General features: G+C 39.1%; 1 protein-coding gene across 9 annotated transcripts in view; it reads right to left on the bottom strand.

Annotated features, from left to right (window-relative positions):
• Positions 1 to 15286, bottom strand: part of IFT81 (intraflagellar transport 81) — an 89488-nt gene that overhangs the window by 46166 nt on the left and 28036 nt on the right. For all 9 annotated transcript variants that reach the window (XM_050749715.1, XM_050749717.1, XM_050749720.1 and 6 more), the window contains one exon: positions 7756 to 7902. In XM_050749715.1, the coding sequence (XP_050605672.1) occupies positions 7756 to 7902 (147 nt within the window). The remainder of the gene's footprint in view (positions 1 to 7755; positions 7903 to 15286) is intronic.

The following is a 15286-nucleotide window of genomic DNA, read 5'->3' as shown; positions in this document are numbered from 1 at the left end:
AGAATCAGAGAGATCAAGGTGACTAAGATGGTAAAATCACTAGCTACTGGCACTACTACAAGAGGCACATGTTCTATTCTTTGTCCTTCCAGTAAGTGAGAGAAAGTCTTCAAGCTTAGATTGCTGCCCATGAAACAGCAAAAATCATACCAAAAGAGGTAGCTGAAGGCTACCAGATTAAATGGCAAATTTAAGTTTCCCACCAGGTATTTAAAAAATAATACAGGCATGAACCACCACACCTGGCATAATCAGATTTTTTAAGATTAAAAAACCCAGCCACACGCGGTGGCTCATGCCTGTAATCCCAGCACTTTGGGAGGTCGAGGCGGGCAGATCCCAAGGTCAGGAGATCAAGACCATCCCCGCTAACATGGTGAAACCCTGTCTCTACTAAAAATACAAAAAAATTAGCTGGGCGTGGTGGCAGGCGCCTACAGTCCCAGCTACTCAGGAGGCTGAGGCAGGAGAATGGCGTGAACCCAGGAGGCAGAGCTTGCAGTGAGCCAAGATAGCGCCACTGCACTCCAGCCTGGGTGACAGAGCAAGACTCTGTCTCAAAAAAAAAAAAAAAAAAAAAAAAAATTAAAACACCCAAAATACTGATCTCCAATGTTCTTCTACTTACTGCACACATTACTTCAAAAATGTCCCTTATCTGGGCTGGGTGAGCTGGCTCAAGCCTGTGATCCCAGCACTTTGGGAGGCCGAGGTGGGCAGATTGCTTGAGGTCAGGAGTTCAAGACCAGTCTGGCTAACATGGTGAAGCTCCGTCTGTACCAAAAATACAAAACGTAGCCGAGCATGGTGGTGGGCGCCTGTAATCCCAGACACTTGGGAGGCTGAGGCATGAGAATCGCTTGAACCTGGGAGGCGGAGGTTGCAGTGAGCTGAAATCATGCCAGTGCACTCCAGCCTGAGTGACAGAGTGAGACTGTCAGCCTGCTCCATTACTGAAGAAAGCTCAAGTGGTAGACATTTTTCTCTAGTCAATCAAATATTTCATTCTAATCACCATTCGTTGATCCTAATTTGGCTTTCTCATAAACAAACAAACAAACAAAAACCACTAATCCATCTGTGTCAGGGGTCCCCAAGATCATCTCTAGATTCAGTGATTCACTGGGAGGACTCAAAGCATACAGTCATACTCTTGGCTATGATTTATTACACTGAATACCACGCAAAATCAGCAGAGGGAAAAGGCACATGGGGTGAAATCTGGAGGAAACCAGGTGCAAACTTCTAAAAGTTGTCTCCCACTGCAGTCACAAAGGGCATAATTAATTCCTCCAGCGATGAGTTGTAACAACACACATGAAATGATCAGGGAGGCTCATTGGAGACTTAGTTCCCAGGGTTTTTACTAGGAGCTGATCATCTAGGCACATTCTGCCTACCCTGTACCAATATTCCAGGAAGAGGAGAGAGAGAGAGAGAGAGAAAGAGAAAGAGAGAGAGAGAGAAAGAACGAAGGAAGGAAGGAAGGGAGGGAGGGAGGGAGGGAGGGAGGGAGGGAGGGAGGCAGGCAGGGAGGGAGAGAGGGAGGAAGGAAAGGCAAGCAGGAGCTCGACATAAACCACACTCTTCATATACTTTAGGCAAGGTGAGCCATTCTTATCAGCGAATGGCAGGAATCCATCCAAGAACCAAGATCCCCCAGATGCCAGCCAAGGGCCAACTTTGCAAGCAGACCTTTCTAGGGATAGCAGTCTCAGGCCTGCATGTTAATTTTTTTCTGAACACCATCTTTTTCATAATCCTTTAACTATTTATTATGTCGTTCTTCAGTCTTTTATTCCTTAATACATAATCAATTCCCACTGTGTCTTTCTCTAGTCTTTTGTTTCAGTTAATACATAATCAATTATTGATATGAAAAGTTTCCAGACTTTTCATCCATTTTAGTCACGCTCACATGGGACTCTGGCATGACTGTCTCTTTTTTTTTTTTTTTTTGAGACGGAGTCTCGCTCTGTGGCCCAGGCTGGAGTGCAGCGGCGCGATCTCAGCTCACTGCAAGCTCCGCCTCCCGGGTTTACGCCATTCTCCTGCCTCAGCCTCCCGAGTAGCTGGGACTACAGGCGCCCGCCACCTCGCCCGGCTAGTTTTTTGTATTTTTTAGTAGAGACAGGGTTTCACCGTGTTAGCCAGGATGGTCTCGATCGCCTCACCTCGTGATCCGCCCGTCTTGGCCTCCCAATGTGCTGGGATTACAGGCTTGAGCCACCGCGCCCGGCATGACTGTCTCTTAAAACATGAAGTCAAAAATATGAAATAATACTCTAGGCATAATTAGACCATAAAAAGGATACTTTTTAAAAATTAATGTAGTATAATCATTTATGCATTTTTAAAAACTGTGTTAGTAATAGATGATGTGTTGAATTGGCAAACAAAACCTGAATTCTACCACATTATATTTATTATAATCCCATTAATGGCATTTTGTTTAAGCACAGTGCCTCTATCTACCAAGATGATTCTGAACTATAATTCCATCATGTGTTTCAGGTTGACTATTTCTTCCAGCTTTTTGTCATATGCAAACTATTGATGGCTCTACAGCCAGACTGCTAAATCCAACTCCTGGTTCTACTACTTACAAGAAATGGGGTGTCAGGCAAGTCAGCTTAAACCCTCTGTGTGTCTCAGATCCTTTATCTGTAAAAACTGGGAATAGTAATTACAGCCAGGCACAGGCTCACGCCTGTAATTCTACCACTTCAGGAGGCCAAAGTGGGAGGACTGCTTGAGGCCAGGAGTTTAAGACCAGCCTGGGGAACACAGTGAGACCACATCTCTACAAAACAAAACAAAACAAAACAAAACAAAAAAAAGAAAATTAGCTGGGCATGGTGGCTCGTGCCTGTAGTCCAAGCTTCTCAGGAGGCTGAGGTGGGAGGATCACTCGAGCCTAGGAGTTTCAGGCTGCAGTGAGCCATGATCACACCACTGCACTCTAGCCTGCGTGACAGAGATCCTGTCTCTGAAAAAAAAAAAAAGAAAGAAACCTAAATAAAAAAAAAATTGTACTTACAGAGTTGTACAATGACATAAATGAGAATAATGTATATAAGAAGACTAGTATGATATCTGGCACATTGTAATTGCATAATTTAAAAAATTATTATTTATCTAAAATATTGATAATAATAAACAAATTAGGATAAAGGGCAAATCTCCATGGCATTTTTTGTGTGTACATTTCCTCAGAGATGACAGCAATCAAAATATTTTGAGACTATCAATTCAACCAGATTTATATTAAGATATACTTAAAATCCAATATAAAAACCTTTGAGATATAAAAACAGTAAAATATTCATTACTATTTATTTTCAGTTACGTTAGCAGGGTGTAATTGCTAAACTAAATGTAATCATTTAATAGAGTGTAGTTTCTATCATCTTCCAAATACTGGTATGAAGAGAAAGAAATCAAGATTGACTGGATGGGTAGGAAAATGTATCTTTTATCACTGAGAAGATCATTTCAACTGTTCAAGCAATTCCTACTTATGTCAGGACTCTGGCAGAGTAAGAGATAAATACATGCCTGTGCTTATTCCTGTGTACTGTCTTACTTTATGAAAATAAAATGTTAAAATGATAAAGTACAATGGAGGGAAAGTACTTCTAGAAACTTCATCTTTTACTAATAAGGAAAACCAATGAAATACTAATAAAAAGGCCTAGTAAAGAAAAAATGTCTGTAGCATCTGCAATCAGAAGAGCTAAAACTCTTAGACAGTATGTAACATCTGGAATATTAACTTTAATGGCAGTAGGAAGCATCAAAATGTATACTTCACCACCAAACTAAAAACTGCTAATGGACCTCTAAAAAGAAAATGACAAATGAATATAAATCATACTTACAAAACACGTTATGTTCCTAAATTTTTCCAAGATAAGATCAATCAAACAACTACATATGGACAATCAAGGAATAAAGTTTTACATCCAAACAAATGGCTGTCATATAATTTCCCGCAAATAAACACTTCCAATTAATGATTGTTCACAGTATAGTCCTCTTTAGAGTCAAATATGAATCCTAAAATTTACCCATTCTAATGGTGCCGTCTCCAAGGCACTACTGGAATGGGTAAATTTTAGGATTCACATTTGATGGTAATCAAATATTGCCATTAGGATGGCAATATTCTCTTACCTGCTAACTACGTGACTTTGGGCAAATTATTTCAATGTCTCTGTTTCTTAGGTTACAAAATGGAGGTAATATTTACTTCAGAGGCTTTCCAAGAGGATGAATTAGGGTATATTGTGAGATAACATAAAATTTACTGCTTTAACCATTTTCAAGTATACAGTTCTGTGGCTTTAAGTACATTCACGTTGCTGTATAACCATCACTAAAGCTGTATTTTTTAAGCTTTCAAGACTGAGCATGCAGTAACTGCTCAGAGAATGGCAGCTAAAATTACTCTCATTAGTGCTATCTTATTCTATCTTAAATTTGTGTAAATTATTTATTCCTAAACAGAAACTATTTCATATTTATTTCCACTAAATTGCTCCCAGTCTGAGAAATACTAGTTTCACCTTTTAAGCTGTAAACTCTATTTCTAGCTTTCAAATTCTTCATCCAAGTGAATGACAAAAATATACAAATACTAAGAACTAACACACTGAGCATTTACTATGTGCCTAGTGCTGTTCTAAGCATGTTCAATTAATCCTCAAAATAATTTTAGGAGTTATACCCTACAAACATTCACATTTTACAGCTGAGCATAAAGAGGGTAAGGAACTCATCCAAGGTCAACCATCTGGTAAGTGGCAAAACCAGGATTTGCACTCAAACAACCAAGTTCTAGAGCCACTCTTCACCACTCCACTATGCTGCCTCTCACACACATAGTAACATACCACCCATGGCAATGATTACTTTCAGATGCCAGGTGTTATATGTTGACTGAGCCTTTGAGTTTCTCAGAAGCTTTAGCATCTATTATTTCATGTGCCTTTCCCAGAGATAATAAAGAGCAATCAGCCCCATTTTACAGATAGAGAAGCCTCAGGGAGATCAAGTAATTTGTTCAAGGTCAACAGATCTTGGAGAGGTCCTGGGTTTTAGCTTGGCCACTTACTAGTTGTGTGAAACTGCAAACTCCTTGAGCATCACTCAACTGTGAAAGGGAAATGATAACAACACCTTTTACAAGAAGTAAAAAAGTATCTGTTTGCAAAGTACCTGGCATAGAGCTTTGTATAAAAAGTGCTCAATAAACATGATTCCCCCTTTCCTCATTTTGCGTGCGATTCCTGGCATAGTGTTCTTTCCAAACACCATGCCACTAATTATCAATACCTTCTCACCAACTGTGTTAACAGATGGGGGGCAAAGGATATGATTTTTTGGAGATTACTATGTGATATCAAACCAGAAACCTCAGTGAACCATGTGATACCAAATCAGGCACCTCAGTGAATTATACCTCCAGCTGTATTATATAATTTTAAATATAAGAAACTTCTTTTATTTTGTCCATATGGCCTATCACTTTATCAAAGTAGAAAATAAAATTGGTATACCAAGATTTGTTCTTTATAAAATTATGCTTAATGTTCCCCAATACCTTCTGTTCTTTTAGGTAACTGCCAAATACCTTACTTGATTTGTTCTGTTTCCGACCAGACATTGTTCAAAAATTATCATTTCCAAATGCTATCTTTTTCCCCTTAAAAAAAAGAATGCTTTTTTTTCCTGTCACTAGATCCTTCTCCCATTCACCATGATTTCTCAAAAATAAAGACTAATAACTTGGCACTAGGTTTTTTCCCTCACATTTCCACAGAGGGAACATCTAATACTGAATTATAAGTACTATTTATGCCAAATACAGCCATAACAATTAGTATTTTTTGCCATTTAGGCAGCATTTTCTTAAGAAAAGATAAAAATGCCAGGAGGTAGCATACTCTCTTGTAAAGTGAAATTGCTGCATAATTAATCTTTTTTTTCTCCAGACAGCAAGGATGTCACGAAGCATACACTGTTGACTTCCAAATATCATTTAAAACACTCCCTCCCATGTCTTAAAACAATTTGGAAGTGGATGTTAAAAGCCAAGGGAATTTTTCAATCACATGTTGACTTCCTGAATCTACTACTTCCCCAACAAGCTAAAAGGTACATTGGGAGGGTACAAGCAGAAGTACCACAGAGAAAAGTGGTACTATGGGAACAATTCATTTGTTTGGCACAGTGAAGGTTCACGCCAATTTGTAACAGTATGGATTCAACAACTTTTCAAAGTCAAAAATGAGGTTTGGACAAGAGTAGCTTTCCACAATAGCTTTTGCTGAGATCTAATAGCTAATACAAAATTTAAAAGCCTGTAAAAATTGGTAAAGTCCAGACAATGTTTAGGAATTAAAATATGACCTATCACTTAATTTTGCTAAAAAAGCACCAAGCTAAGATATTTGACTTCATGTATTCATTCATTCCTGGGCTAATTTTATGAAAAGAGGATGGAAAATTATATTTTTGGTGCTTGAGTTTAGCCATCTATAAAAAATATTATTTGTCCTACTAATCTTATGAGTCTGACAGAAGGATAAATGAAACAAAAGCTATTAAAGCATTGTTCAAAATTTAAAGTATATAGCAATGTGAGATACAATTGTATTTTTTTAAACTTGTAAGCCTCTATGATGAGGTCATTTTAATCATGTCAGTCCCACCAGACAAGTATACATTACTGACAAAATAACTTAATGATATTTTCTTAGCCCTTTATGGAAATACATTTACCAACAAATATAGATTTTTGTATTATCTGTTTGCTACTAATGCTTTTCACTTTTATAATTTAATATTTATAATAATTAAATCCAATATAAATTCACTTAATTAAGAAATGAAAATTTGGGGTCAGCCACGGTGGCTCACACCTGTAATCCCAGCACTTTGGGAGGCTGAGGCGGGCAGATCATGAGGTCAGGAGTTTGCCAGCCTGACCAACATGGTGAAACCCCATTTCTACTAAAAATACAAAAATTAGCTGGGTGTGGTGGCATCCACCTGTAATCCCAGCTACTCACGAGGCTGAGGTAGGAGAATCACTTGAACCCAGAAGGCGGTGACTGCAGTGAGCCAAGATCACGCCACTGTACTCCAGCCTGGGTGACGGAGCAAGACTCCATCTCAAAAAAAAAAAAAAAAAAAAAAAAGTGAAAATTTGGAATATAGTATCTCGTAAAATCACTAACATATCTGCCATTTTACATCAAGAAATTCTCAGTATGGCCAGGTGTGATGGCTCACGCCTGTAATCCCAGCACTTTGGGAGGCCAAGGCAGGCGGATCATCCAAGATCGGGAGTTCGAGACCAGCCTGGCCAACACGGTAAAACCCTGTCTCTACTAAAAACACAAAAATTAGCTGGGCGTGGTAGCAGGCATCTGTAATCCCAGCTATGTGGGAGGCTGAGACAGAAGAATCACTTGAACCCGGTAAGTGGAGGTTGCAGTGAGCAGAGATCCCGCCATCGCACTCCAGCCTGGGTGACAAGAGTAAAACTTCATCTCAAAAAGAAAAGAAAAAGAAAAAGAAAAAAAAAATCTCAGTATTATTGCAAAAAGACTATTCAGTTTTAAATAAGTTTTATAAAATAAGATTAACTTCCCAATATTAACATTCAAACTAAGAAAGTCAAACACACTAATAGTTTCACATAAAAACAATACTTATACCCTTGTCCCATGAAATGGTTCAGCTTACCTCATCTCCCTTTAAAACTTCAGTACCATCGAATTCACGGGTCTGATTTCTCTTTAATGATGCTTCTCTCTCTAGGCTGGCTAACTTCTCCTTGGCCTCCTGAAGTTCTTCAGCTTTGGCTTCTTTTTTACGGGAAATGATAGATGCCTGATTGAGCATTAAATATGAATATATAATAAGATATACAAACAGCTTCCTATTATCTTGTGAAATTATCTATTTTTTAGATTTTACCAAGTTATATTTTCAATATCAGCTTGGTCTCTCCTAACCAATACTCCTTGCCCTACTACTCATCATCACCAATTATACTGAATATGAACATACAACGTATATTAAATACCAACCTACAAACACTTTGGAAGACAAAGCTCTGAAAATGTAAGACATATCAGCAGAGAAACAAAAATGTGCTAATAAGAAAAATATTAGGCCAGGTGCAGTGGTTCAAATCTGTAATCCCAGCACTTTGGGAGGCCGAGGCAGGCGGATCACGAGGTCAGGAGTTTGAGACCAGCCTGACCAACATGGTGAAACCCCATCTCTACTAAAAATACAAAAATTAGCCAGGTATGGTGGTGTGCGCCTGTAATCCCAGTTACTCAGGAGGCTGAGGCAGGAGAATCGCTTGAACCCGGGAGGTGGAGGTTGCAGTAAGCTGAGATCACGCCACTGGGCTCCAGCCTGGGTGACAGAGCAAGACTCTGTCTCGGGAAAAAAAAAAAAAAAAAAAGAAGGAAAAGAAAAATATTAAAGTCTTCTCAGATAACACTCAAATGCTAATGAAAATACATCCTAGTTCAAGTCAATAGACGGTAACACCAAGTCTACTGTATTTTTACATGGTGGGTTTCCCTTTATTGGAAGAAAAAAAATGCTTCTTTCTCAAAACTACAACACGGGTCATCTTACTAAATTCAATATCCATACTTTTAAAATGAAATATTAAAACATCTATTATATTTGGGCCATTCTAATAAATAAAATGCAGGTTCAAACTCAAACATCTGACTCACCAGAATTAGACAAATGTTTACAAAATGCAAATAGCTACTCTTAGCGGCATTTTATATTAGCTAGTAACTGTTGGGAGATTTCCTTAAATGAACCATAGGTGTACTAGTTTAAGAAAAACATTAGCCAATCTGTCTTAAGAGAAAGGATACAAATAATTTTTCAAGAAAATATGACAGGGGAGCGAAATCTCTAGCACAAATCCTTTAAAAATTCTATTGTCCTTTTTTTAAAAAAATGAAAAGACAGGTGATGATGAAGGAATGTTTCACTCCATAGAACTATTCTAGCTTAAACAATGAAGGAGGCTGGGTGCAATAGCTCACGTCTGTAATCCCAGCACTTTGGGTGGTCAAGGTGGGAGGATCACTTGAGCCCAGGAGTTTAAGACCAGCCTAGGCAACATAGTGAGACCCTGCCTCTAAAAAAAAAATAAATAATAAAAGAAAAATAGCTGGGTGTGGTGATGCACACCTGTGGTCCCAGCTACTTGGCAGGCTGAGATGGGAGGATCATTTGAGTTTAAAAGGTTGAGGCTGCAGTGAGCCATGATCATGTACTGCACTCCAGCCTGAGTGACAGAGACCCTGTCTCAAAGCAAAAAAAAAAAAAAAAAAAAAAAAAGTGGGTCAGGCATGGTGGCTCATGCCTGTAATCCCAGCACTTTGGAGGCCAAGGCGGGCGGATTACCTGAGGTCAGGAGTTCAAGACTAGCCTGGCCAACACGGTGAAACCCTGTTTCTACTAAAAATACAAAAATTAGCCAGGCATGGTGACGTGTACCTGTAGTCCCAAATACTTGAGAGGCTGAGGCAGGAGAATTCCTTGAACGTGGGAGGCGGAGGCTGCAGTGAGCCAAGATTGTACCACTGCACTCCAGCCTGGGTGACAGAGTGAGACTCCATCTCAAAAGAGAAAAAAAAAAAAGTGGTGAAGAAGGAATGATAGAATACCAAACTGTGTAAGAATTGATGGTATACTTCAATAATAAAATAAGTAACATAAAATAAATATAAACTTCATTCCCAAACCAGGATCTTATTTAATAGAAAAATATGAGGGTATTTCCCACTAAACTCAGGAACAAGAAAAAAATGCCCACTACCTTTACACAGTTTAATTACTGCGTTGAAAGTATTAGCTAATAGACATGAGACAGCAGTTAGAAGCATAAAAATTTGACAGGAAAAATTGGAATTTGCATGTTATATATAATTATGTGTCCAAAAGAATCAATAGAAAAACTACAGAAACCAAATCAATAGCTTTCATAGACAAAATCAGTCGGAAGACATAAGGAAAGAAAAGCCCTCATTTATAAAAGCAAAAATGAAAGTAAATACATGTGATGGTTAATATTAGGTGTCAACTTGACAGGATTGACGGATGTTTAGGTGGCTGGTAAAGCATTTTTTCTGGGTGTGTCTATGAGGGTGTTGCCAGAGGAGACTGACATTTGAGTCAGTGGACTGGGAGACAAAGACCCACTCTCAATGTGGTGGGCACTGTCCAATCAGCTGCCAGTGCTGCTAGAACAAGGCAGGGAGAGGAAGGTGGGATAGCTTTGCTTGCTGAGTCTACTGGCTCTCTTTGTTCTTCCCATGTTGGATGCTTCCTCTCCTACTGTCCTTGAATATCAGACTCCAGGTTTTTCAGCTTTTGAGACTTACACCAACAGCTTCCTTGGGCTCTTGGCCTTTCGGCTGCACGCTGAAGGCTACACTGTCGTCTTCCCTGGTCTTGAGGCTTTTGGCTTTGGACTGAGCCACTACTGGATTTTCTCTTTCTCCAGCTTGCAGATGGTCTATCATGACTTTGCCTTGTAATTATGTGAGCCAATTCTCCGTAATAAACTCTCTTTTATATATACCTATATCCTATTAGTTCTGACTAACCAGTAGGATATATGGTTGATTAGGATAACCCTGACTAATACAATATGTAGGCATAAATTTTACTTTTAGTTTCGAAACTGTTTGAGGAGGTGAGATTCTGAGAGGGTGGTGGAGCAGGAAGCACCTGAAATCTGTCTCCTCACCTAGTGAACAATTGCTCTGGTATTCCAAAATAATTACAACACACGGATTCTACCAGTGTAATTGTTGGAATACTGAGTGCTTGCAACATCCAGTGGAAAGCTTGGACAGCAAAGTGAGGCTAATTTCAATCAATTTCAGCCCTTAGCACAGTAGCAGGTTTCATCTCCCACCCCCAGCCCCAAACACATGTTCCTGGTGCAGCGTGCACACAGCTTGCTGGAGCAAGAGTGAACAGAAAGGACCTAGTCTTCCAATACTGGGGATCTGTGACCTGAGTGCTACTTCTGATCACAGAGGTGCAGACAAAGAGAGGGAGGCCATTGTTGTTGCATCTTCCACCATTATTACAAGTCCCTCCCCCTCTGACTGAAGTGACTTCTAGAGGATTTATAGGTCCGGATCCTTTTTTCTGTCCCTTTAATTTTTCTCATTCTCCCTTTTTGGAAACCAGACATTTAAGACTAAGACATTAAAAAGCAACTGCATATATGGGAAAATTTAGAAAGTGACCACACATGTCCAGGGAAATGCAATGGCTCAGAAAAGACCTGAGATAATTTTTTTTTTAATTTTTTTTTTTTTTTTTTTTTTGAGACAGGGTCTGGGTCTGTCACTCAGGCTGGAGTGCAGTGGCCCAATCTTGGTTCACTGCAACCTCCGCCTACCAGGCTCAAGCAATCTGCCCACCTCAGCCTGGTGAGTAGCTGAGACCACAGGTACACACCACCACACCAAGCTATATTTCTGCATTTTTAGTAGAGACAGGGTCTTGCCATGTTGCCCAGGTTAGTCTCAAACTCTTGAGCTCAACCACTCATCTTGGCCTCCCAAAGTGCTGAGATTGTAGGCATAAGCCACTGTGCCCACCCTATCTTAACTTTACACTTTAGCCTATTCTTTGGCCCAGTCTACACCAATCAAAAAAACAAAAACAATAACAAAAAAACAGTAAACCCCTGGGAAAAGACAGAACCTAATTTCCAGAGTTACTACATTATGAGATTCCAATGTCCACTTTTCAACCAAAAAAAATCACAAAGCATAAAAAGAAACAATAAAATATGATACATCTAAAGGAAAAATATGAGGCCAGGCACAGTGGCTCACACCTATAATCCCAACACTTTGGGAGGCTAAGGCAGAAGGATCCCTTGAGGCCAGGAGTTTGAAACCAGTTTGAGCAGCATAATGACACCCTGTTTCTATTTTTTAGAATAAAATTGTTAAAAAAATTTGAAAATAGACCAGGCACGGTGGCTCATGCCTGTAATCCTACCACTTTGGGAGGCCAAAGCAGTTGGATTACTTGAGGTGAGGAGTTCCAAGATCAGTCTAGCCAACATAGTGAAACCTGTCTCTACTAAAAATACAAAAATTAGCCAGGTGTGATGGCTAATTTTTGTATTAGCCTGTAATCCCAGCTACTCAGGAGGCTGAGGCAGGAGAATTGCATGAACCCAGGAGGTGGAGGTTGCAGTGAGCTGAGATTGTGCCACTGCACTCCACCTGGACAATGGAGTGAGACTCTGTCTCAAAAAAATAAAATAAAATAAAACAAAAATAAAAACAGAGGAAAAAAATGAATCAATAGAAGTTCTCTGAAAGAGACCTGATGGCATATCAACTAGATAAGGACTTTAAAACTACTGTCTTAAAGATGCTTAAAGAACTCATGAAGATGTGGAGAACATCAAGAAAACAATGTATTAACAAAATGGAAATGCCAAATACAGAGAAAACCTAAAGAGAAAGGAAAAAGAAATCCTGGAGCTAAAAAGTACAATATTGAAATTAAAAATTCACTAGAGGGATTCAAAGGCAGATTTGGGAAGGCAGACAAAAGAATCCATGAACTTGAAGACAGGTCAATGGAAATTATCAAGTCTGAGAAATAGAAAGAGAAAAATATTGAAGAAAAGTGAACAGAGCCTAAGGGACATGTGGGATACCATTAAGTAGGCCAGTATATGCACTGTGGGAGTCCCAGAAAGAAAAGACAAAGAGAAAGGGACAGACAGAATATATGAAGAAATAATGTATGAAAACTTCATCAATTTGATTAAATATAAATATAAACATCTAAGAAGCAGAATAAACTCCAAGAAAGATGAACTGAAAGAACACACACTGAGATACATTAAAATCAAACTGTTGGTGCTTGACCTTCTTTCTTTAAACTTCATGTGCCTGCTTGGGTCTCTTCCAAGTGCACTTCCTTTCTTTTCTGTTCTAAGGCCTTTTATTATGATGATTATTTATTTATTTATTTATTTATTTTTCGAGACAGGGTCTCATTCTGTTGCCCAAGCTGAAGTGCAGTGGCGTGATCTTGGCTCACTGCAACCTCCGCCTCCCAGGTTCAAGCAATTCTCCTGCCTCAGCCTCCTAAGTAGCTAGAACTATAGGCGCACGCCACCACCCCAGGCTAATTTTTGTGTTTTTTTGGTAGAGATGGAGTTTCACCATATTGGCCAGGCTGGTCTCAAACTCCTGACCACATGATCTGCCTGCCTCAGCCTCCCAAAGTGCTGGGATTACAGGCGTGAGCCACCACGCCTGGCCTCTAAGGCCTTTTAAAATAAACTTCTACTCCTGAAACAACAACAACAACAACAAAATCAAACTGTCAAAAGCCAAAGGCAAAGAACATTCTGAAGGCATCAAGAGACTGACTAGTCACATACAAGAGATCCTCATTAAGATGATCAGCGTATTTCTAATCAGAAACTTTGGAGGCCAGAAAGCAGTGGGATAATATATCAAGATGCTAAGAGAAAGAACTGTCAACCAACAATCACATATCTGGCAAAATTGTCCTTCAAAAGTAAGGGAGAGGCTGGGTGTGGTAGCTCATGCCTATAATCTCAGTACTTTGGGAGGCTGGGGTAGGTAGATCACTTGAAGTCAGGAGTTCTAGACCAGCCTGGTCAATGTGGCAAAACCCCATCTCTACTAAAAATACAAAAATTAGCTGGGCGTGGTGATGCACACCTGTAGTCCCAGTTACTCAGGAGGCTGAGGCAGAAGAGCTGCTTGAACCCAGGAGGTGGAGATTGCAGTGAGTGGAGATCATGCCACTGCATTCCATCCTGGGCAATGAAGTGAGACTTCATCTCTTAAAAAAAAAAAAAAAAGTAAGGAATAAATTAAAACATTCCCAGATAAACAAAAGCTACATTCCCAGATAAGCAAAAGCTAAGAGACTTTGTTAAAACTACACTTGCCTTGGAAGAAATGCTCAAATAAGTCCTGTAAGGTAAAGTGAAAAGATACTAGGAAGTAACACAAAGCTGTATAAGAAAGAAAGATCTCAATAAAGGCAAATACATGAGCAATTATGAAAGCTAGTATTAGTGTAACAATGGTCTGTAAATCCACTTTTTGTTCTCTACATAATTTAAGAGACTATACATTTAAAACAACACAATTATTAATAGCTGAATGGCTAGTATTACTGTAATTTTGGTTTATAACTCCACATTTTGTTTTGTATATAATTTAAGAGATTAACACATTTAAAAGAGTTATTAGTTTATGTTTTTGGGCACACAATGTGTAAAGATGTCATTTTGTGACATGAACAACTGAAAGGGGTGGGGATGTAGCTGTAATGGAGCAGAGTTTTTATATGTTATTGAAGTTCAACTTGTATAAATTCAAATCACAGTGATAGAACTTTAGGATGTAATCCCCATGGTAACCACAAAGAAAATAGCTATAGAATATACACAAAGGAAATGAGAAAGGAATTTAAACATTTCACTATAAAAAATCAACTAAACACAAAAGACAGTAAAGCAGGAAATGAGGGACAAAAAAGCTATAATGCATATAGAAAGCAAATAGCAAAATGACAGAAGTTGCTGTTTATCAGTAATCACTTTAAATATAAATAGATTGACTATCCAATGAAAGGACAGTGATTGGCAGAATGGATAAAAAACATGTGATCCATGCTGGGCGCGGTGGCTCATGCCTGTAATCCCAGAACTTTGGGAGGCCGAAGCGGGCAGATCACCTGAGGTCAGGAGTTCAAGACCAGCCTGGTCAACATGGTGAAACCCCGTCTCTACTGAAAATACAAAAAATTAGCTGGGCGTGGTGGCAAGCGCCAGCTACTCAGGAGGCTGATGCAGGAGAATCATTTGAACCAGGGAGGCAGAGGTTGCAGTGAGCTGAGATCATGCCATTGCACTCCAGCCTGGGCAACAAGAGCGAAACTCCGTCTCAAAAAAAAACCCCCAAGAAACCACATGATCCAAGTAATGCTGTCTACAGGAGACTCATTTTAGATCCAAAGATATAACTAAATTGAAAGTGAAAGGATGGAAAAAGATATTCCATTCAAATAATAAACAAAAGACAACAGGGTGACTATATTAATATCAGATGAAATAACTTTAAATTTTAAAAGAGTACAAGAGACAAAGAAGGACATTATTAATAAAAGGTTCAATACAGCAACATTATAAGCAATT

Source organism: Macaca thibetana, chromosome 11, assembly GCF_024542745.1.
Source record: "Macaca thibetana thibetana isolate TM-01 chromosome 11, ASM2454274v1, whole genome shotgun sequence".
Lineage (NCBI taxonomy): Eukaryota > Metazoa > Chordata > Mammalia > Primates > Cercopithecidae > Macaca > Macaca thibetana.
This window is presented reverse-complemented; position numbering and strand designations above follow the sequence as displayed.